We start from the raw sequence: 25,048 nt of genomic DNA, 5'->3' as shown, positions 1-25,048 counted from the left end.
GATTTCATTGACCCCAACTGTCATGAATAATCATTTTTACTTTGACTGGATTTCAGTACAAGTTGTAGAACTGCAGAATCAATTTTGTTGTATTTGGCATTTTGGGTAAACATTTCTCTACAAACGCTCTATTTGGAAAATAGAATTTTTTTATAAAATGCATATCCAAATTCCACATCTACCCAAATCGGAATACTTGATCACGTATTCAGTACTACACGGAATGTTTAGAAAACGCCAGGGAATAGGAATTTGCTAACGAGAACTCCAGGCCAGGGTACTAGCATACGAACAAAACAAGATAAAAACTCACCAGTATACTTGTAATTGTAGTAATTCATGTCGGTGTAATATTCACGATAAGCAACGAGGCACCCTCCGATTTGGTCAAGCTGCTTTGAAGTCTGGTTGTTCAGGTGGTACAAACGGGCTCCCCGTTGTTACTTCCAGCAGCTTCACTCTCCCTGCGACAGCGGCTATCAGCCTCTCTCTCCATTGTCGACAATTATCACAGATTCAACATTCTACATTTATCAGCACTGCACTGGGTGAATATGTCTCGAGACGAATTTAGCGGATCAACAACGCTTTGCTGGAGATAAATTCTCCTCTGGAGGACCTTCAGGGTACCTGGAAGGGTATAGAAGACGGGATTGCTCACGACGTTGAGAGAACATAGAAAACAACCTCCTCTTCGATTGAAAATTGGCCAAAATGTAAGTGAAATGTATGTGCGCAGGTGCATTTCCACTGGCAAGCTAATCCCTCATTACGTCATCAGCGCTCGCTCGGCGAAATTCAAAAGTCGTCTTCCTGCTCGACTCGATCGCTTCTGGAGACTCGTTCTTGTTCGAGGGGTCTTCTCTTTCACCTACCTTCGTCTTGGCATCGAAAACTCGGCGTCGAAAATGAAGCCGGAGTGCCCCTTTAAGGAGGTGGGAGGTAAGGATAGGAAACAATAGTGCAGGCTATAAATCCATAGAACAGTGGACTGCGAGGCATTCAGTAGTGGTGCAATGGTCGTATACATGGATGAGATGAAATACACCACTGAAAAGACTCTGCCTGCCTCGTAATCTTTTCCTTGTTCACATGATGCACATGGTACTTCACCAGCATAGGCTATACATTTGCCTCCGTTGTTCTAGCAACGCATTAGGTCTTTTACTGAATCACTCAATTTCTCTACAGTAGGCTCTATCTTACAGTTGTGTCTTCAGTACGAACGGAGGAGCCGCACATAATTCAAAGCAAAAGATATAGAGGCACCATGAAACAGTTCTTACATACTATGCATGTCACATACATTTTGGATAGTGTGACTACCCGTAAATTGAACTTCATCTTTCGCTCGTGAGTAACAAAAACACCTGGTGAATTGTATAGCGCTTGATGGTCAATGTTCAGGTGGTTAGTGAGAGAATGCGGTTGATTGTAGTAAACAGGAAAAGTGTAATCCATTAGAAAGAGTGGTTGCATTCTTGTAACCACGATGGCTCGCTGTAAAGAAGTATGAACCAAACGCACTCCTAGGAGATCAATGTGTTGTATGGTGGCGAAGGAGCGGGTTATGAAGATGCGCGCAATGCCTTGAAATGGTCAACACTCCCTTAGTGCATGTGTGTAGTAATATTATGTTAAACAAAAGCTTTACTGGCTTTTTGGAAGCCGGTGAATAAGAATCGAATGGCAGGTTGACTCTCCTGCAAAAGAAATGTATGGGTGGAAAAGGCATCACATAATATCCAAGGATAGCCAAAAGCCATCACGAAAAGAGGAAACCAGTGAAAACGTTCAAAAAAGTGCAGAATTTTGAATTTGGATGCAAATGAGCACAGTGTGTGTAGTGAATCTAGTAGTGCATTGGGTTTTAGCCACGCCTTCTTAGCTTCATTTCCACAAGCTTCAAACTCTTGTCCCCGTTGTAATAGTACACTACACCAGTGAGGTCTCCATCACTACGTCCATACAATCCATTGACATTGACATGGAAACACGCGTTATACCACCAACCACCCTTGTACCTATTGGAACAGGACCTACCGTGCGAGTCATGCTCACGATCTCGAGTACTGAACTGTTGTCCATTGTGGGTTCTCACGCTGTCTGGCAATGTAGGGCTTGAGAATCCTGAAACATGTAGTCTGTAATTGTTAGCTTCCCCTTCAACACGGAATGTTGACCACTTGGCATAATGCTTCTCTCCAGTTGTATTTAACACCATATCAATACGCAGTTCATAAGTACTACCAGCTTGTGACGTCAGATAGTGTAGTGTATCTAGACCCAGCCAGAACTCTCCAGACGCTGATCCGAAACCTCGTTTGTATGCATTCCAGTCACGGTAAAAGTCCACTGAGCCATCTTGTCTTCTCTGAAACACAATCCAGCCACCTCCATCAGTCTCTCGATCACAGTATGCAGTGAATCTTGTTGTCGGTGTTCTGCCATTGAATACACCTGGCGGACCAGAGTCTGTTCTCTGACAGAGAAATGACACTGCAGAATTAGGAATCAGAATAGTAAAAAGAGTCATTACCGGAGAAAGGTAACAACGAAGGCCAGTATATTTTTTAAAGAAGACACAACCTAGTCGTGAGAAGAGAGGAGAGAAGTAGCATGACAACACAACAATGTGAAGAGTAGGGGCTCCGAGAAGGAATCTGTGTGGTGAGACAAGCCAAAAATAAACATGCCGATCTGTGGTCTCGGTGTTACCGCGAGCTTGGGCAGCATTAAGATTATGTGGAGAATTCATATACGTGCCTATCCATACAGCTACAAATGACGGATCATAGCAAAACTTCCAACCTCTTGTTGAATTGTAAAACAGCGTTTGCAATATCAGCAGTCTTGCAGGCATAGTGGGATGGTCTGAGACCGTGGATGAAACACAGAGGGTACCAGTTTCTAGTCCTACTTAGAAGCGCAAGGCATCCAGCCAAGTTTAACGAGAACCGCGAATATTTTGTCTCTAAGCCCTATTTGTGTCGAGTGAGCACAAACGGTTATGTACTTTGATTCCTGGGTGCACAGGTAATACAAATGATCCTCGTTGCCGCCCTAAGCAGCTTTACTCTCCATAATTATAACAGCAGCTATCAACCTTGCATTCCATCTTCAACTCACTACCTCTTTGAAGTAGTGGTATCACAGTATCGCAAATTCTACATTCTGCAATACCAACACGTCATGAATAGCTCTTGAGACCCATTTTACATATCAATAACATTTTTGAGATAAAGTCCGGATCACTGGAGGGGAACAGAACACGGGATATCTAACGACGTTCGGAGAACATGGCCAATAACCTCCTCTACAATTGAAAATTCTCCAAAATGAACTTGGTACAACTTCGCTGCATCGCGCCTGCTAGCTACTCACTCATGACATGATCAGGGCTCATTCGTTGAAATTCAAACGTCGTCTTTCCACTCAACTCGATCGCGTTTGGGCTCTAATGTCTCTTGGAAAGGTCTTCTCTCTCACCTACCTCCAATAATGCCTCGTCTTGGCATGGAAAAATCGCGGAATGAAAGTATGTCGGTCAAGTTGATAGTTACAGTGCTCCAGCCCCAACCCCCCCCCCCCCCCCCACCGTTGGCTTTCCGAAGCACCTACCTATCTACCTACGTACCGCCGCCCCACGAGCAGGCGAAGAAAAGGCAGTGTTGCGCTCGGGTAGACAGTGTCGAGATAGGATCTTTCGCACTATTAGTGTTTTCCACACTGTGACAGGCATGTGTCGCGCCGAGGCATCTCTTTTTAGGACGAATATGGTAACTATCAACTTGGAGAAGAATTATCATTTGCAGTATTCTGTTGTCACCAGCAAGTTAGGAGGCATTATGTCACTGCGTCTGCTTTATTTGGGCAATCAAGTGATATATTAGAGTTTCATGGGAATCATACAGGTGCCTCGGTAGGGCCTTTGTCACTAGCTGTATAAATATTTGCCATGTAAATTTCAATATTCTATTTAATATCACCTAATTTCAACTAATGAATGATTGCATTTTACCTTCTTGATTTTCCTGGACTTCGTTCAGCCTTTCATTCTGTGGTAAATCCCAACAAGAAGAATCAACACTGTAACTTAAAACATTTGTAAAGATGAGGCTATAATTAGATTTCTGACGATCACCAATTTGATTTGCTTTTCAAAATGCACAAAATAATATAATAATTATGACTGTTTGGGGGTTCCCCCGTTTCTTCTCACTGGAATCATTTGTACCAGCGGCTGAAGGAAATGAAGTCTGCGATCACGAGGCTAACAACTCAGTTGTAGAACATTGCTGTCAAACCGAAGGTGTACAATTATTTAAAAATACACATCCCCGGTTACATGTATAAACAAGCCACTGCTCTTTGTTAGAATTGCAAACGAATGCAATCCTTGCATCGGCAGCTATCCTGCATAAGGGGGTGGGTTGGTAGTTGAGTTCCTTCGGTCGTGGTTTCCTATAATCCTCTTGTGTTTCCAATGACGGAATGGACCCGAATGGAGACCCAAGGATGCTTTATAGTAAAGAAAAAAGGACCAAGAAACTACAAGTTACGCCATAATGTCCACTAACACCACCAGTTACTAAATAATCAGCTCATGCGATAACATTGCACGGCACTAACCGACGGTACTGACGTTCTACAACAAACTGGCTAGCAGCTCTAGCACATCCTGGAAGCTCACTCCAACAGCCTTTCAATTTGGAAGGTTCAAAGTTACAGAAATAACATGAGGAGGGGAAGGTGAGCGCAATCAAGACAAGCACGAGCTAAAAGTCTCAACTGTGAAGGGCGTTGGCGGATGTTGATATAATTATGTCAATGGCGATACTGGCAAGACATAGTCGAAGTACAGCGCTGTTTTCATGAGGCATTCGGTTTTACATGATTCTTGTTCGCATAGCTTCCCCTTTTTAATTATATTGATCTTCGCATCTTTGCGCCACACAAGTTGTGTGGAATGTTCCTTGCGTCCTTGAACCGGGGTTTGACCGTATTGTCCAGTGGTCTTGCCAGTATCGTCATCGACATGCATGAACATCCGCCAACGTCCTTCACAGATGAGACTTTCAACTTGTGCGTGTCTTTGTTGCGTTTACCTTTCCCGCCTCATGTTATTTCTATAACTTAGAACCTTCCCAGTTGGGAGGCTGTTGGAGTGCGCATCCAAGATATGATTGAGCTGTTAGCCAGTTAGTTGTAGAACTTCAGTACCGTCGGTCAGTGTCGTGCAATGTTATCGCATGAGCTGATTGTTTAGTAACTGGTGGTGTTAGTGGACATAATAGCGTAACTTGTAGTCTCTTGGTCCTTTTTTCTTTACTATCAATTCACGTAACATCATTAAGAATTATTATCATAACAATGATGCACGTTACGCCTTTTGTGGCTGAATGCTTGCACGGTGGGTGACAATCTCCAGGCTTTGGACGAATGCTGATGAATATACATCAATTTTACAGGCAAAACCTCTGTATATCATTGTTTGGATTATATACTGGAAGATTACATGCTCTCATAAAGCCTTCACTAACTTGTAGGGGAAGTGGGCCTAACTTACACAAACTCTGGTTCAGTCATGGCAAAGTTACTTATAGCTGGGTAAACACATGTTCTACTAGTACAATTGACGCAATCCGCTATATCATGAACTCACCAGGGCGGCAACCTGAGATGACATCTGATTCATAGTGGAGTTTACATTAGTAAGGATCTTCGTACCCAGTTGTTGAAGATATGAATCAATACGATTGATATCATCCTGCCTTCCCGCACGTTGTTCATGTTTCAGTTGTGAAACATCCTCACTGACTTGATGCAATGTGTTGGATTGCTGTTTAAACTTAGCTACATCCAACCACTCTGGAGAGCAAACAACACAAAAATCACGTCTTGTATCAGACTCGATCGGGTTACATTTGCATATCCCCAATCATCGCCACGCATCATCGAAATCCCAAGAGTTTTCCAAATCATTTTCCTAGCCGTGTTTATCAGTGTATTGTGGTCACTAAAACAAGCATTGACAGCTACAGAAATCAATCAAGATTCATTCTACGTTTTATGATTATTGGCAACCATCGTTCAACGGTGACCGAAAGCATAATTATACATCTACGTACTCTCTAGAAGTAATCTTTTGACTAGGTAATACCTTCCTTACATATGTAATGATAGATGTCTGTACAGCGCGGTCATTATTTTCTTGTGCAAGACAGTTTCCACTTCGACGTCGTAAAGAACTGCAAAATTGTACATTTGAAAGAAAAGCTGCTTGGAAATCGTTTGCATGCAAGTGGAACTGCACCGACAGGAAGGTGTGAAGCCGCAATGGGAAAATGATTAGCTTGGACACCATAGTCACACACAGCGTCTCACGTGTATCACCTAGGCAACTCACAACCTACTAGAAGTTGGATAATGATAAGATGCCAATTGAATATGTCACAACCAATCACCGACATCCCCAACCCCCCCCCCCCCCAACGCAAGCGGCCTATCAGATTACCAGAGACTTGAAAGCGCCAACCAACCCTGATTTTGTGGACCGTTTGAAATTGCTGGTTGTACTTCTAGTGATCTAACGTTATCTACCAACGACGTTTGTGCACCGATGATGAATTGTAAAATTTGGAAGAGAACACGTCATTTGGTTTGATTATGATGCGAGCTAAGATAAGGATTAGTGATGGGCATTGTGAACAATATCCCTTCCTAACGATTTCTTAAAAATAGTACAACTTCCCACTTGATCAGATCAGCATCAATTTGTTCTCTTGTATACTTACTTTCTTCACAACTTTTTCCAATATAAAGTGGCGGACATTGACAATGAAATGATGATCCTCTCTGTTGACATGTTGCACCGTTCTGACATGGATTACCAGAACAGGATGGCAGTACTGGGAGGTAGTAAAGGCAAATAAAATGGAACAAGATGGAAAGTAGTAGTATTTTAAAGTGAGAGTTTCGCATAGAACTCAGAAGAAAGGCAAACTAAATACCGTGGAATTTCACGGGTTCCCTCAACGCATCTCATATGAAGTACATGTACATGTATTTTTTATGTGTTTGAGAGAAAGAAATAATGTGCATATCGGCAGTTTGAGGATCACATTCTTCGTTTTTCCGTGAAGTGAAATGTCCCGAGCAAAGTCATTTTTAGGTCAAGCGCTGCACAGAATGGTAGACTGTGGCCTGCCAAAAGAATAAACAGTCTAACATAGCAAGATATTTGCCACTTAGTCATCTACATATCTTGTGTCTATACTTGTACTTGACGAATGTAAAATGTGATGAGTTCTTTAAAAAGCTACAAATGAATTTGACAAAAAAAATGATCATTTTTAACTCAAAGAGATCAGTGTCAGTCAGTGATAAGTTCAATATGGGCATAATACTGTATATTAGTATCGGTTTTGTGTCTGAACAGCCGTTTGTTCAATTTAGTCTTTCATTTGGGTAAACATAATTATGGACTCGCACAAAATTATCTCTGGTAAAAAACGAAGAAGGACAAAATGTTACGCGCTATGACTAACTGTCCGCAAACGTAACCAGATCTTGTACAGTCAGTTGTCAGTTTTGTGCCATCTTGTCGCACTCGTTGACTGTATAAGATCTGGTTACGTTGGTGGACAGTTACTGAAGTAGTTATAACGCGTAACATTTTGTCTTTCGCTCTTTCTTCCATACTGATTATCTCTATATAAAGAGGAAGAATACCCTAAAATCAAAATTTCACCAGTTGTGGTCTTCGGGTAGCTGAGCCGGATGGCCCTGGTCCGAGGAAGCTGAGACGCTCCCTTCCGCCTTTATTCCCAATCGAACTCGCGCACTTCCACCGAAACTGGGTGACTGCATCCTACTAGATAGGGATTTGTATGGAAAAAGTCTCTAGAAACACCGTTTCGTTCTTAGAAAATCACGGATGACCGCGAATGGTCCATATGTTGTAGTCTTTTGGTCGCTGAGTCGACTGGTTTTGGTCCAAACAGGCTGCGATGCAGCGTTCGGCCCTTATTCCCAATCGAACACGGTTATTATTATTATTATTATTATTATATATATTTGAGGATTTCCCAAAGACGTAGTCTAAATTGAAGGGAGTTCCATTATAATGGGAGGCTGTAGGGTTGAGATAGCGGACAGTGGAGGGCTAATAATTCGTAATGAACAGCCTAGCAAGAGAAATACAATTAAGCTGAATGTTCCAGAATGGTCCTTTAATCAATAATACCTATAGCCTCGGGGTATGCCTTGAAATACGAAATGTACCAAAACAGAAACACAAAAATTAATAAGAATAAGCGCAGAGCACAAAGAAGGAGGAGGTTGAGGAAGCGGTCACGTGCTCATGCGTACACCAGTCGCCTTGTCACCGTGCATGCAGGCTACAATTTTCACATCAAGGTTCAACACAAAAGCTCAAAGGAGGGAGTCGAAAGAGGCTTTTACGACTCCCTGGTTCCACGGTTCAACTCGAGTGACATAAACGGGCCCAAACAGGCTGTACATGAGCACGCGGGGTATACTTCCTCTTTAATGATTACCTGCACAAACTGACAATGAGCACTGTAACATTCGACGAACTGACGTTGACTGTCTCAATGTCTCAATACTCCTTGTCCGTTTGTGCCATTTTGTCGCACTCGCCGACTGCATATGATTTGGTTACGTTGGTGGACAGTTAGGCATAACTTGTAACATTTAGTCCTTTATTTTTAATCCATGATTACTTTGGCTCGAAATTCGAGTTCAAATTCAAGTTTCGTACCTGTCTCACAAAACTTTCCAGTATGACCATCATCACAGTTGCAAATGTACGAGCCTTGCCCTTGTTGAGAACGTGTAAAGATGCACTTTCCGGCATCGCTACAAGGGGGACTTTGGCGACATTGCTGAAGCCGACCGCCTGCATGAACCAAGAATCATGAGACAAAATATGCCCAATCAAATTGAGAAAAGAATGCTGATACGAAAACCGAAGACAAGAACGTTAAAATGAAAGCAGAGAAGGGCCAAGGCATCACAGGTTATCTGTTATTTGTGTTCAACATTAGCAAATACCGGTATACAATGCAAGATCCCCGTGAGTCCGAACGCGCAACATTAGCAAATACCGGTATACAATGCAAGATCTCCGTGAGTCAGAACGTGCAATATTAGCAAATACCAGTATACAATGCAAGATCCCCGTGAGTCACAACGTGCAACATTAGCAAATACCGGTATTGTTGTGAAACCACAAGTTCTCGAGAGTGAAAGGCCTTCTCGCTTGTGACATTGTGTTCGTGTCAATGCAGTTGTATCCCGACTCCGCCGTACCGCTGATGATTACGACGTAGTATACGCTACATGCGCTATGTGCGGTTTGCTGTGTGCGCTGTAGTTGTATGTTGTATGTGTATGCTTTCTCTCATATACGCTGTCATTTTCACGCTATAACTACCTGGTGGTTTTAGTGTTAGTTCGTTCAGTTGTTCCATTCATTGTTCATTGTTATTAGTCGATGGAAGTGAAATATACTGTTGAGAATAAATAGTTGTCCTAGTGCCGTGTAACAATTTTATCAAACATTATGATAATTACCACATCAAATGCTGCGGAGACCTATCCAGAATCGGCAATATGCTGGCCCTGGCCTGGAGATCTGCAACTGTAATCGGCTTCTACTTTGCAACATTAACGGATTAGTCCCCTTTGTCGATTGATGGATCAATCGGTAGATTCGGCTCTGTTTTTCTTTCCTTTCTTTCTTGTTTTGAATTGTACGTTGAACTCATTGGATTTCTTTGTATTCTGTATCTCGTTATCGTTATTATTTCCCTCTAGCCCTCTCGCTTAGGATGAGCTTTCTTTTTTATGGCAGCTTAAGCGAAGGCTATATACCTGCTTTATGCAGGTTGATGCCAACGCGAACAAGCAAAATAATAATAATAATAATAGTGCCGTGTGGGGTCGTTCGTTCCTGATACTTTAGAGAACCAGAGGGTTCACAACATTTGGCGACCACGCCAGGATACGAAGCGAGCATGGCACAGGAACTATGGATCATTGAAGCCAGCTTTATCGCCAACGGAATTCGGTATGGATTTGAAGGCGATAGGTTGAGAGAATACGTGGAGAAGAGGCTCCGACAGAGCGAGGAGTTTGAAGAGCGCAGTGCTAGACAGCAAGAGTGTGCGCTCCGCGCAGAGTTTAACGAAAAGCTCAAGAAGATTGCCGAGCGCATCGCCGTCAGTACATATTATGAGGAAGCAAAGCGAGATTTGCTTGCCTCGCCCGGAAGGACGCCGGACAAGGCGTGGAAGACTTTGCTTACAGACAAGCAGCGGTCAGAAGAGTGCTTGAAGCCAGTGGGAGGATTAGATCCAAGGCCCACTGCGTCGGTACAGAGCGTGGCAACATCGGTCGGAGACGCTCAGAAGCAGCTGGAGTCTCGGCCGAACGACGTAGAAGCGCAAGACGTAGACGCGCAAGACGTAGAAGCGCAAGACGTAGACGCACAAGACGTAGACGCACAAGACGTAGACGCGCAAGACGTCGAAGCGCAAGACGTAGAGGCGCAAGACGTAGAGGCGCAAGACGTAGAGGCGCAAGACGTAGAGGCGCAAGACGTAGAGGCGCAAGACGTAGAGGCGCAAGACGTAGAGGCGCAAGACGTAGAGGCGCAAGACGTAGAGGCGCAAGACGTAGAGGTGCAAGACGTAGAGGCGCAAGACGTAGAGGCGCAAGACGTAGAGACGCAAGACGTAGAGGCGCAAGAGGTAGAGGCGCAAGAGTTAGAGGCGCAAGAGTTAGAGGCGCGAGACTTAGAAGCGCAAGGCGTAGAAGCCGAGAAAATGAGAAGGGCGATACTGGTTAGCACGGAAAAAGTAAGCGGCGAGACTGTGTGGAACACGGAGATCGAATGTAGGTTATCTGGTCCAGCGTCCGCCCCACGAGGCAGTGGCCCAGTGACTGTGTTGTGTGTGACAGCCCAGATCGGCAAGCTTGGTATTGAGACTGTTGAGGTGAAGCCGTTCGGTGCGGAATCAAGCCAACGGCGGACGGACAAGTTCGCCATCACGATCCTGGGTAGCTCCGCAGTCATTCCGGTATGTGCTCTCGTTAAGCCAACGTTAGAGCTTGATCTGAAATGCGCGAGTCTGCAGACCATTGCTCAGTTGGCAGAAATGGTGAGCACTGGTAATATTCCACCTTGGCCACCCCCACAGCAGCGGATGACTCGTTCTGGGCGTGTAGTCAGAGCCCCGGTCGTTTTTGACTCGTGAGTTGTAGTACGGCGGTGAGAAGCCCTTTGGTGGGGAGAATGTTGTGAAACCACAAGTTCTCGAGAGTGAAAGGCCTTCTCGCTTGTGACATTGTGTTCGTGTCAATGCAGTTGTATCCCGACTCCGCCGTACCGCTGATGATTACGACGTAGTATACGCTACATGCGCTATGTGCGGTTTGCTGTGTGCGCTGTAGTTGTATGTTGTATGTGTATGCTTTTCTCATATACGCTGTCATTTTCACGCTATAATTACCTGGTGGTTTTAGTGTTAGTTCATTCAGTTGTTCCATTCATTGTTCATTGTTATTAGTCGATGGAAGTGAAATATACTGTTGAGAATAAATAGTTGTCCTAGTGCCGTGTGGGGTCGTTCGTTCCTGATACTTTAGAGAACCAGAGTGTTCACAACAGGTATACAATGCAAGATCCCCGTGAGTCAGAACGATGCAACATTAGCAAATACCGGTATACAATGCGAGATCCCCGTGAGTCAGAAGGTGCAATATTAGCAAATACCGGTATACAATGCGAGATCCCCGTGAGTCAGAACGTGCAATATTAGCAAATACCGGTATACAATGCAAGATCCCCATGAGTCAGAACGTTCAACATTAGCAAATACCGGTATACAATGCAAGATCCCCGTGAGTCAGAACGTGCAACAATTAGCAAATACCGGTATACAATGCAAGATCCCCGTGAGTCAGAACGTGCAACATTAGCAAATACCGGTATACAATGCAAGATCCCCGTGAGTCAGAACGTGCAACATTAGCAAATACCGGTATACAATGCAAGATCCCCGTGAGTCACAACGTGCAACATTAGCAAATACCGGTATACAATGCAAGATCCCCGTGAGTCACAACGTGCAACATTAGCAAATACCGGTATACAATGCAAGATCCCCGTGAGTCAGAACGTGCAACATTAGCAAATACCGGTATACAATGCAAGATCCCCGTGAGTCAGAACGTTCAACATTAGCAAATACCGGTATACAATGCAAGATCCCCGTGAGTCAGAACGTGCAACATTAGCAAATACCGGTATACAATGCAAGATCCCCGTGAGTCAGAACGTGCAACATTAGCAAATACCGGTATACAATGCAAGATCCCCGTGAGTCAGAACGTTCAACATTAGCAAATACCGGTATACAATGCAAGATCCCCGTGAGTCAGAACGTGCAACATTAGCAAATACCGGTATACAATGCAAGATCCCCGTGAGTCAGAACGTGCAACATTAGCAAATACCGGTATACAATGCAAGATCCCCGTGAGTCAGAACGTGCAACATTAGCAAATACCGGTATACCATGCAAGATCACCGTGAGTCAGAACGTGCAACATTAGCAAATACCGGTATACAATGCAAGATCCCCGTGAGTCAGAACGTTCAACATTAGCAAATACCGGTATACAATGCAAGATCCCCGTGAGTCAGAACGTGCAACATTAGCAAATACCGGTATACAATGCAAGATCCCCGTGAGTCAGAACGTTCAACATTAGCAAATACCGGTATACAATGCAAGATCCCCGTGAGTCAGAACGCGCAACATTAGCAAATACCGGTATACAATGCAAGATCCCCGTGAGTCAGAACGTGCAACATTAGCAAATACCGGTATACAACGCAAGATCCCCGTGAGTCAGAAAGTGCAACATTAGCAAATACCGGTATGCAATGCAAGATCCCCGTGAGTCAGATCGTGCAACATTAGCAAATACCGATATACAATGCAAGATCCCCGTGAGTCAGAACGTGCAACAATTAGCACAACACTGACTGATGTGATATTAACATTCAACCACCTGATTCTTAGCTATATCACGTCTAGAATTCGCAAAACAATAGCCATCCCACCTGGAAGGTTCTAACTTATTAACGTAAGAAAGGGGAAGGTGAGCGCACTCAAGACGGGAACAAGCGAACTATGAATGTTGGCATTTAAAAGTGCAGCTGTCTATTGTATTGTATTGTATTGTATTGTATTGCATTGAATATATTTACTTGAAGTACTTATGTGGCTCAACAGTACAATGTACTACTCAAAAAAGGCCTGAAAAACTGACCTCTACTCTTAATAGACAGGGTATCGGGGGGGGGGGGGGGGGAGAGCTAAGCAGTCGGTCATGCTACAGATGTGTCCTAATCGCAACATAGTTAAAGGGGAACTCCACGAAAAAATGAAACTTTGATAGCCTGTAGAGTTTCGGGCGCTGAGTCGAATGGTCTTGGTCCGAAGCCTCTACGACGAAGCGTTCTTGAGATATTTCGCTTTGAAATTGTAAAAACGGGGGCCGCGCCCTGACGTCATGCGGCCATTTGGTTACATCATCACGGGCTGCCTACGTCATTGTGGCAAAGTCGTTTCTCTTCGCCAATCTACAAGCACTAATTTTAGTTGGTATTTCAAGGGAAGATGGGCGATTCCGAACAATCCTCTGTCCCCAGCAATGAAGACAGCGATGCTGAGGCCAGTGAGGACGACCAACAGCCCACCGCCGCGTATGGTTGGGGCAGGGAGCCCAGATACTCTGCTGAGGAGCTGCCATCGCGTGTAACAAATGTTGAGGAAGAAGATGCTTCAGCAGCTGCGTCCGACAGAAGACGAGTAGCTTGGCCACCAGAATCTCGATTCGTTTGGGACTCCGACTGGTGCGAGCGTGGACAAAAGTGTATAGCCATGCCCAGCCTGCGGGAATGATTTTGCTGGTAGGATGCTGCCGTCGTTGTCGACAAGACGGCCCAAGGTTTCTTGCGTAGCGGACCTCGCAGATTACGAGATCGTATCCTTGCATTAGGCTGTGCCCATCACTGCTCTTCGAGGTTATCTCGACATGCAGAAGCCGCCAATGCCAGTGACAGAAGAGTCTGACATTAGGTAAGCCTCAATTAGTTTGCCTTGACTTGTCTTGTGAGAAGCGCGTATCAGCATGATACACTTATTCTTATTTTTTTGGGGAAATTTATTGTTGTCAGGCGCACTACAGTAGGCGTCGCACAAGAAAGACATTGTACGGGTAGTTATCACAAGTTTCATGCATGACACAAACAAATTTCTCTTTGCTCCGAGTATGTCTTGACTTATCTTGTGAGGATCGATGCGCGTAATGTTTTGTGTGTAACTTATTGTTGTCAGGCATAGCACGAACAACGTTGTTCTGTACTGTAGTGCTATCACAAGTTTTCATGCATGACTCACATTTGTCTTTGTCATTTTCCCTTGGATTGGTACGAGATCTACAAAGTATGGTAGGTAGTGTTCTGTTGGTGAAGAGAGCACTGCACACAGTTTATGAGCACCATGGGTGCATTTGATCACACCCGAACCCATACTTTATCGTTTCAAGCGATAGACTTTGTCAATAAACTCGTTTTCTAGTATACCATGGCATGCAACGTACAAGCGTGGGGTCAAGAAAGTGTACACCAAAATAATGCACAAATTCTGGCAGGAGAGTAAGAAATCTGTACTTTCTGACCAAGACATCTCTGTACTAGTAGGTAATCGAACGCGTCCTAATCAGTATTCATCCCCCAGATCATTGGAATTCAATTTGAAATCAGCAATTATGGTAAATTCTACAAGACCCTCCATCTTTGTACCAGTGTACACTAAATTAGTATGGCGCGCGCACTGAAAGTGCAGGTAGGTACCGGTAGGTGCAATACAGCGCATATGTAGAGCAAATGAGTATTTGACTATAATAATTATTACGGTACAGCAATGTGGTATGTGTACAAGCACGAAGCACTCATCATACACATTCCATATGACATTCTGTGTTTGTGTAGATCTCTACGCTATGCGGCACACAGGCAGTACACACTATATACAGGGCAAATTGGGCAAGCACGTTCGTTGTCGTCTTCCAGCCTGCGTTGTGAATACCATCAGGCAAAGATATCCAAATTCTGCACCACCTCAGCCTTCTCAGGAGGCTTCCACCTGGAATTTGGCAGGGAAACTCGCTTCTCCAAGGCAGGAACATCGAGGTTGCCATTTGCAACCGCTACCACCTCACACATGAGCTTGTCAACATACTCATAGCTCTTTCTGTCGTATAATTTCTATTTGGCCAGTCTTCTTTAGGGGCCGTCCAAGGTTACCAATAATATTTTCAAAACGAAATGTTTTCGTTTGTGGGTGGGTTTGACGGAGTTTCGTTTTGAAAATAATTATTGGTCTTTTTGGTTGTGCTGTGGCGACGGTTGACATTGACGTCGTCAAGAGCTGCGAGATGTGCGTGTCCAATCATCCCCAGAATTGAGAAACGAATGCGTTTGAGAATGAAGTTTGGCAGGACACTGTGATATACCTGCATGGCAAAAAGAATGTGGAGAAAACACACTTGCTTAGACAATATACTGCTGTATGAGAAAATGGAAACTTCACCGTACAGGACGACTCTTGTTCTCAATTGCATTGCTCGTTTCATTCCCTGTGTTGTCCATAAGAGACGGGAGCAAAAATGTTCAGCAGATGTTTGTTGTCTTCTGGCGTGGAGTGGCGGCATCATTAGATGTACACATAGTCATTTCACTAAGTACACCACTACTACAGCATATGTACTATCCTTAGGCTAGCGTGCGTGCGAGTGAGTTTGAGTATGTGGGTGCGTATGTGTGTGTGTTGTTGTGTTTGTGTGTGTGCACGCACACGCGCGCGCGCATGTGGGTGAAGGTGTGAGTGCATGTGTATAATATGTGTAGTTCCCACTGTATTCCTTGCACAATAGGTCTTCACTTACTTTTCTTTCGCATACAACCAGAACCCATTCCTTGTTCGAAATTGGATTTTTTTGGCCTGGTGATCCCGCAAGCGTGGAACTCGGAGTGTAATAATTTTTTGTTTCACTTTGCTTGCACTATTCCTAGGCTGTCCAGACTTCTAACAACTGCTCTGAGTGATATGGTATTCATGCAACCATGCCTAGAAGTAGGGTAGCTGTTATAAATAGAGACATATCCACGCAATCAACTTACACTGGTTCAGTTTGGCAGGATTGGTGAGACAGTTCGTCGTGCATGCTGCCTGCACATCGCAAGCAAACAGTTCTGTAACCTTCGTACTTGCTGGGGGTCTGTCTGTTTGCGTCCCAGTTGATGACAGATGTGCACAGTTTGAGTACTGGTATGCGCAAAGTTACTGGGGTAATATCGTTCATCAGCTAGCTGCAGTCGGAGTTAATGGTGTGATGTACTCTTCTGATCCTGATGGGACGTATCTCGCCCTGCTTTCTCAGTTGCAGCTTGTTGAGTTCGCTTTGCTGGAGGCTCACGGTTCGGAGGGCACTGGTACACTGATGAGGGCTTTCCTGGACGGCGTACTCGTCAAAACTCAGCTCTCAAGTCCCTCTGGATCATAAATGCAGCGAGCAAACATAGCTCGTGCTACAAAAATAGGCTTGAAATTTTCACGACGCATTGCAACATCTCGGCGCTTTGCCAGGTCTCCATCCTTTGGGAATCTGAGAAAACTAACCCCAGGAGGATGATGTGATACTGGCACAATCAACAACACAACAATTTGGCATTGCAGCGGCTCAGGCGACTTGGCAAACTACTTTCTGAAGTGACTTTCGTCCTGAAGAAAGTGAGATTCAAAATCCAAGTATTTTCGCACCATGCCACAATGACGTCACACATACATTGGTATGGGGCGTGGCTAAAATTGAAATATCTCAAGAACGCTTTCTCGTAGAGACTTCGGACCAAGACCATTCGACTCAGCGCCCGAAACTCTACAGGCTATCAAATTTTCATTTTTTCGTGGAGTTCCCCTTTAAGCATTGAAGCCTGAAAGATCAGCGGAGGATGTACCCAGTGTGTTGACAGTGCTCAACACCGCGGAGGCAGTTCTGTAAGCCGGAAAGGTCATGTATACAAACTGCAAAGTACCTTAGGTGTCTTTACATACCCAAGCAGTGCGTAAATCGCCTGAAAGTATCCTCTCCACCCAGAACATATGCCAAAACTGCAGGGTTGGCGCTGTCAACTGTCAGTTGATCGACTGGTGGTGAGAGGCTTTGCAAAGTGCTTGTGATTGGGTAAATACTAGCCTGGGGAACTTGTGACAATTGAAGTGCTCGAGTGATACATGATTCCATGCCTGCAGTGAAAGACAAGCAAGGAACACAAACAAGACTTCAGAGGACTCAAATCAATAACCAAGAAATGTTTTTCAAGGGGATGAATTCGGTGAAGGGGAAGAGCTTGCTGTCCGAAAGAGACGGTAGCTCCTGTTACCTTGTAGCCTTTTAAAGTACCGATATCCGGTGCACGTACTTGAAGTACAGTATAATGATTCTTCACTCAGTTTGTGCCTTCAATGCGTGTTATTTCAGGAAAAAAGGAAAATTAAAGCGACAACCTTCACGTGCATACATGTACACGCGTCCAACACCATTCTGACAATATGCTTCACAGCACTCAAACTTTATACAAAAGAGCACTCAAACTCTTCAAGTATTACAATGCTGTATGCATCCTTTTCCTCTTCCTTTTTTTCTTTCTCCGTTTTTGCGTTTGATATTATACTTCAAGTATTACAGAGTTCCACATATCCATGGTGACCAATACACAAATTTGTAAACTTTTTAACAATAATTTTATGTGATTTTCACTTGCATATAACTACCAGGAGGACTAATTGTACGGTAAGTAAGTACATTTAGTCCTTCTTGTAGCTATATGTATACCTGATGTATGTGAAACGCTTGTTTAGTTTTCACTTGCAGTATTACAATCTGAACTATCGGTATTGGATTCGCTCTACGTTCGCTGACTTATGTCATTCCTACGCTAGCCAACGAGAAGCAATAGGTATTGTCCAAGATGCATGTGATTACATAGCGTTTACTTATCGATTATGGCTTGAATAGTGCCCCTCTCCCTGAGAGCCAATGGAAAACATAGTCCTCTCTAGAATAGTGCTCGCACTCCAAACAAAGGCTTGTAATCAAGCGAAAGTGCACGGTTGGTGTTGTTTATACACTTAAATTCTTGCTACATGTACATTAGGCATTTCCCAAATCGGCCCGATTTATTCGCCTAATGGCCTTTTCGATCTGCCAAGAGAATGTCCAAAACTGAGCCCCAAAGTCAGAATTCGGCTCAAAGCAGTATTTGAAGTCACCTCTTATAGTATACATGTACATGTACATTAACTTGCACGCTGTAGAGGCACTGAAACATCCATTTTCGGCGAATAATCGCCGATTTCGTAAAACAGCCATTGATTTCGGTGCTTTTTCCTGCTGACCGTTTTCGGCAATACACGCTAAAGTCGCAGTCAACTCCCGCAGATGATAGCTACAGAAATAAAATGTATTTGCACTCTGTTGAGGCACCAAACATCGATTTTCGGCAAATTCAGTGCGAAAAATGCGTATTCGGCCAAAAGAGCGGCGATTTCTTCAAATAATCTACATGGAGATAAAAGTTTAATAATAGCTATGAAAAGTATGAATGCCGCAGACATCGTCACGGAACATGACAATTTGTTCAAGGTTTGAGATTGTGTGTTTCCAGAATCGATTTTCAAGCTCCGATCATCAGTGGAAATACGGAACTAAAGTGATCAAGGGAAAAACAAAGGTTAAAAATCCAAAGAAGTGTGACACATGACGCGTAAGTATTACAAAAAGTGAGGGCTAAGATAAAGAGTAAGTGTGACAAATGGGCATGAACAGTGCAGAAACAACTCCTCTGAACACGGGGTGCAAACTCACGAAAATAACCTAAGTGCTACAACATGTTCTTTTTGTTTACACAAATCGGGCTTATGCGTACGAATACAAACAGCTTCAAGGACCTTCAGGTAGATCGTTTATATACAACAAGAATATTAGACTTCAGAACTAAATATTGCGACAGAGCTTTCGGCCATATTTTCAATTCATTGCATTCCCAACTCATCACAACCACGCGCTCTTCAGCCGAACCATACAGACACCAGCGAAGACACTTCCGTTGAGAGATAATATTGCTCCACGCCTCTAGACAGCTGTTTCGCTCCCTGTCGGAGCTCATCAGTAGAGGATGATAATGATGATAATGGAGGAATGATCATTCTTATACACCAGAAATGGCGCAAGTGCGCGCTTTCCACATATATCAATGGCATATGCAAGCTGCTAAAATGGTAAAGTGTGAGAACAGCGATAAATAATCATAGTACGCGCTCATTGGTGGAGAAACACACCACACAAGCGACGAAAATCTTACTCGGAATACTGATGCCAATGGAAAGTACATGTATGTTGTTTATTATTATGATGTTGCAATGTCCATGTATGCAGGCGAGGTGAGACTCACCGCCGAGATCCCCCACCGCGACAGGCTCGGTTGCCGTTCAGGATTCACACCGACCTGTCCGCCTGTCAACAGGATCGACAGCGGTAGGCCCCACTGATGCCGATGTCGATGCACACCAGGAAACTTGTAGTCGTGAGTGTGATACTAACAGGTCTAGTATTGCTATTGGTTGCTACTAGACCTGTTAGTATCACACTCACGACTACAAGTTTCCTGGTGTGCATCGACATCGGCATTAGTGGGGCCTACCGCTGTCGATCCTGTTGACGGGCGGACAGGTCGGTGTGAATCCTGAACGGCAACCGAGCCTGTCGCGGTGGGGGATCTCGGCGGTGAGTCTCACCTCGCCTGCATACATGGACATTGCAACATCATAATAATAAACAACATACATGTACTTTCCATTGGCATCAGTATTCCGAGTAAGATTTTCGTCGCTTGTGTGGTGTGTTTCTCCACCAATGAGCGCGTACTATGATTATTTATCGCTGTTCTCACACTTTACCATTTTAGCAGCTTGCATATGCCATTGATATATGTGGAAAGCGCGCACTTGCGCCATTTCTGGTGTATAAGAATGATCATTCCTCCATTATCATCATTATCATCCTCTACTGATGAGCTCCGACAGGGAGCGAAACAGCTGTCTAGAGGCGTGGAGCAATATTATCTCTCAACGGAAGTGTCCTCGCTGGTGTCTGTATGGTTCGGCTGAAGAGCGCGTGGTTGTGATGAGTTGGGAATGCAATGAAAGAATATTAGACGCCCCAGTATAGATACCTGGGGGACTCCCGACTTCACAGGCAGTGGGTCTGAGAGTAACCCCTTCGACTGACACAGCTTGAATTCTATCTGTTAGGTAGTCGGTGATCCACGCCAGAGAAGCTCCGGAAACCTTGTACATTGCAGATAATTTAGCTAGGAGTCCACGGAACCATACCTTAAAAGTATCTTGCGAGATTAGTTGCCATTTCTCGCTTCCCTCCTGTGCGTTTGTTGCTATTATTGTGTCCATATTTGTATTCAATTTGTTTTGTTCTTTTTGTTTTTCTTGGTTTGGGGAACTCAGCCCCATGCTGTGTGATCGGCAGTGTTGAGTGAGTACTTAAAAGTATGTAAGTGGTAACTTTACCACTTTTTAGTAATGATGGCATACACAATCACTGAAACAGACGTTTATCATACATGTGCATGTAAATACCATACCAAAACTTTTAAGAGAGCATGTCTGAGAAAACCAGAACATATGTGCAAATCGGTCTCTCAGATTTCGCTCAAATTTTCAGGTAGGTTTGGTTTGGGGTGTAGATCGACATTCCAAAGCCCGCGCAAAATCTTTTGAAGGGAACCATGAAATTGGCATACCCCTCAATATTGGCCCAATATTGGCACGATTTATGGGTCTATAAACGAGCCACGGCACAGCGTACAAGAACAAGCTACGAACAAAACTCCATCAAACCAACATTACCTCACCTTAGAAGAGTTCTTGGGGCAGCACCACTTAGCCACGCCAGCATCCCAGAAGACGAGGGCAATCATACCTTGACGCCACAAATGATCGTCTTGAAAATAGCCAAATTACAAGCGCTGATAAAACAGCGAGCTACGTCCTCAATTAGCAAACACTATCCACCGGGAGATAGTAGAATACCGTACTGGCAATATATGTTGCCGCAGTGAGGCCATGAAGCGTTACATTGGCACATGTTTGCCGCACGCAGGGCGTTACATGCAAAGTCGCACAGGAGCCGTTACACAGGTTTCTATATTGCCGCAGTCCTTTTTTTGCTATTACCGCATCACTTTTTTGCTATTGCCGCATCATTTTTTTGCTTTTGCCGAATCATTTTTTTCTTTTCATCCACATTGAAGGCACAGAAATTCAGTTGCTATCCAACTGTTACAAACCCGACGGCAAAGGGCGATAACGATATCAATAGAAGACTGTATATTTTAACTATCAGAGTGATCTGTTCACAAAAAGATCATCAAAAGGAAAGCGACATAGGGGAAGAGCGAGTGTCAGGACTTCCTGCTGCGTCCAGTTTTGAACTTTTCACAACGCGGTACACGTGATTTCACAGTTTTCAGCCTTTTTTTGCAGTGCAAACTGCAATGAAAAGATCGCCGCACCCCGCCGGACGCGCGTTACGAACTCAACGAAAATTTGTCGCACTAGCTTGGTCGCGCGTTACGCCGCACCCCCTGCGTTACGCGTTACGCGGCAACATATATTGCCAGTACGGTACCTCTTCTAGCACTGAGGACATGTCCCCCGTCATCCTTTTTGGGTTTTCTTGAAATAAACAATTTTTGAATTTTTCCACTCGACCATTCTGAAATACGACTCATACCTGCGCTGGAAAGCTCGCCCCTCCGCGACGTCTAGTCAGCAATTTCTACTCCAACACCACTCCCAACGCTGCAGAACAAAGTGTATTGTTGACTCTGACAAGGAAAAGCAGCGGTGATCACTTGTCACTCCAAACGACAAGCTTCTCCTTGCGTCACCAAAATTTTTCGGTGCAACAGTTCATGCAAAAGTGACTGAATTTTTGCGTGCAGTTTTTGGATTTTACTGGATGTTGGACGTATTTCAGAATGGTCGAGTGGAAAAATTCAAAACTGTTTATTTCACGAAAACCCAAAAAGGATGATGGGGGACGTGTCCTCAGTGCTAGAAGAGGTGTTCTACTATCTGCCGGTGTATAGTGTTTGCTAATAGATTAAAGGGGAAGTGCATCGATTTTTCAAGTAGGGCTCAGATGAAAGACAATTGGATATCGGTTCCGATGGTATATCTCTCGCTTGCGTACGGCAAGGGAAACTTGCCATATCGCCGATTTCCTGATCCCGTTTCCATGGCGACTACAGTTGATGACGCACATTCTGCTTAGCTCCGTGAGAGAGAAGGTCGATCACTGCAGAATTGTGTCATTTTCAGTTGTCTTCTTGTATTCACGAAGTGAAAGAAGTACTGTGTTCAATGCTGTAAGTGCCGTGAACTGTTTATTAGTAGTCTTCTTCGTTGTGTACTGGGACGTGACACCGACAGGGTAAAGCTGGAGTGCGGAGACGTTAGCTGGCAAGCGAAAATCGTGACGAACCATGTGCTGAAATCTTGGTTGGGACAAATCAAACGTTCAGCATGTACCTCAACCAAGGACCATGCCGTTTGCTCTTTCCACTTCCTGAAGATGGATGCGCTGCCTGCTGGAGACTCTCCTATCTCTCGTAACATCTTCTGAAGCCAGGTGAGACGACGAGTAGTGGAGATAAGCGAACGAAATAATGTCGTATGTTTTGAAATTTTTGCTGCTAAGGAGAGATGGCGAATACCAAGCATCTTCTCCTAGTCTAGAGAAACCATTTCGTAGGCTACATTCCGCCTAGGGAAATGGGTGGGGAGGACACACTTGGAGGAGAACGAAGTAAGTGATCTTGTTTATGTTGTTCTTTGGTATTGCAATCTTATGTTTGACGAACATACGGCATGGTGCATAGTTGGTCGTTGAGTGCCTGCATGAGCATGTAGAAGTGTGTGCTGATAAACACTTCCTATGCAAGAATCTGACACTCATGCCTTCTTTCTTTCTTGCAGTATGTGCGCACGTGTGTGTGTGTGTGTGTGAGTGTGTGTGTGTGTGCGTGTGTGTGTGTATGTGTGTGTGTGTGTGTGTGTGTGTGTGTGTGTGTGTGTGTGTGTGTGTGTGTGTGTGAGAGGGAGAGAGTGTGTGCAGGAGCAGCGTGGAGCATGCCAGTGTGATCGCTGTGTCCGTTGCTTTCTTAGCTGTGGCGTTCTTGCCCGTCACAAGTGTGTGGCTCAGCCCCCAACGACAGTGGAGCCGTGTTGTGATGAATACTGTGTGTCCCGCGACCGCTGCTTCCGTTCGGTCCAGGGCAGGAATAGACACCGCTGCTGAAGCTCTCCCCGGCCGTACGTCAGTCTCGTGGCAGATGACCCGAACTCTCATTGTGTGTGTGTGTGTGTGTGTGTGTGTGTGTGTGTGTGTGTGGCGCGGATGCCGGACAACCGCATCCCAAAACAGGTACTGTTTGGCTCCTTCTTGCAGCGTCGCCCAGCACATGGCCCACGCCGCAGATGGAAGGACTGCGCTGTCCAAGATCTACGTGCCCGTGGCGTGGAGGCATCATGGTATGATGTTGCATGTGAGTCTCGCGCGGAGTGGCGCAGCACCTACCAAGAGCCTGACAATGTGCCTGAGCCTCCGCCCCGAGTGGTATGTACGGTATGCGGACGGGATTTTGCACGGAAAGGAGACATGGCTCGGCATAAGTGTCTGGAGGAGCGTGCGCGGCCTGTGTCTGAGCAGCGGGGCGCCAGTCAGTGCGGGCGTTGTGGGCGGTGGCTGAGAAGCCGCGGTGGCTTGGTCCGGCATGTGTGTGCCTCAACGGTGGATGCCGCAGTGCCACCTGGAACTACCGGAGCGTCGGCACCGGCGGAGGGATGTTGTGCCGCGCATTGTGACAGGTGTGGTCGCTGCTTTCGCGGTGTCCGGGGACGGGGAAGGCATCGCTGTTCAAGGGTGGCTCATAGACCAACAGCAGAGGAGCGCTCAGCCTTCCAGCACGTGTGCATATGCGGCAAGCGGATGCGACTACCCGTGCACCTGGAGCGTCATCGAGCGTCGTGTCCTCTCTCTCTCTCTTCTCAAGTTTCCCAGTGATGGGATCACGTGACCCTTTTGCGGCAGTGACTCTACAGGACAGGACAGGACAGGTGTGTGTGTGTGTGTGTGTGTGTGTGTGTGTGGTGTATGTATAATGTATGTGTGTTGCTCCCTACGTAGCCGGACAAACTCTTGTTTTTGTGTCCCGGGCGCCATGGGGCGGCGTTCTCCCATTCTCTCTCCACTGCCCCTCCGGGCTCACGTGGCTGTGACTCGACAGGGCAGGGCAAGTGTGTGTATGGCGCATGGTGTGCGCTGGCATGTCTGTATAAATATGTTGGACAGGAATTTGTTCACCCACAACGTTGACGGAAAACCATGCTAGGCGTTGCTGGAATGTATGGAGTCTGCGAGCAGTTACAATAACTTACGTCATGTCACAACAAAGAACGGTGCAGTGTTTGACCCTCATGTAAACAGGATGGTGATGGTACCTCACCTAAGCTACCCATGAAGCTAGAAAGAACATCAGGTCAACAGAATTGTACCAGAGGAAAGCATCTATTGCCCGAACTTCTTCATATGAAATGAACAATACCCTTCTCCATAGAGACAACATGCAGATGAAGTGTATGGACAAAAAATATAATTATAAATAGGCCATTCACTGAGGGCATGGAATGATCTCTACGTGTAGATTGGATAGACACATGCACGTCTGCAAGGAAAGCATTTGTTCATGGGTTAGTTCATGGGCTGATTGAGTTCACATGGACTAAGTTCGTATAATGCCATC

At 45.0% G+C, this 25,048-nt stretch overlaps 1 protein-coding gene across 1 annotated transcript in view; it reads right to left on the bottom strand.

Annotated features, from left to right (window-relative positions):
- Positions 1-1,215: 1,215 nt before the first annotated feature.
- LOC135830328 (angiopoietin-related protein 7-like) overlaps positions 1,216-25,048 on the bottom strand; it is a 36,035-nt gene continuing 12,202 nt past the window's right edge. Inside the window, exons 2-7 of the mRNA XM_065342592.1 lie at positions 17,220-17,411; positions 8,786-8,923; positions 6,798-6,911; positions 5,666-5,871; positions 4,022-4,058; positions 1,216-2,499 (exon numbers count right to left, since the gene is read on the bottom strand). Coding sequence (XP_065198664.1) covers positions 1,871-2,499; positions 4,022-4,058; positions 5,666-5,871; positions 6,798-6,911; positions 8,786-8,923; positions 17,220-17,411 — 1,316 coding nt within the window. The 3' untranslated portion in view covers positions 1,216-1,870. The remainder of the gene's footprint in view (positions 2,500-4,021; positions 4,059-5,665; positions 5,872-6,797; positions 6,912-8,785; positions 8,924-17,219; positions 17,412-25,048) is intronic.

Source organism: Sycon ciliatum (assembly GCF_964019385.1).
Source record: "Sycon ciliatum chromosome 5 unlocalized genomic scaffold, ocSycCili1.1 SUPER_5_unloc_1, whole genome shotgun sequence".
NCBI classification, from domain to species: Eukaryota; Metazoa; Porifera; class Calcarea; order Leucosolenida; family Sycettidae; genus Sycon; species Sycon ciliatum.
This window is presented reverse-complemented; position numbering and strand designations above follow the sequence as displayed.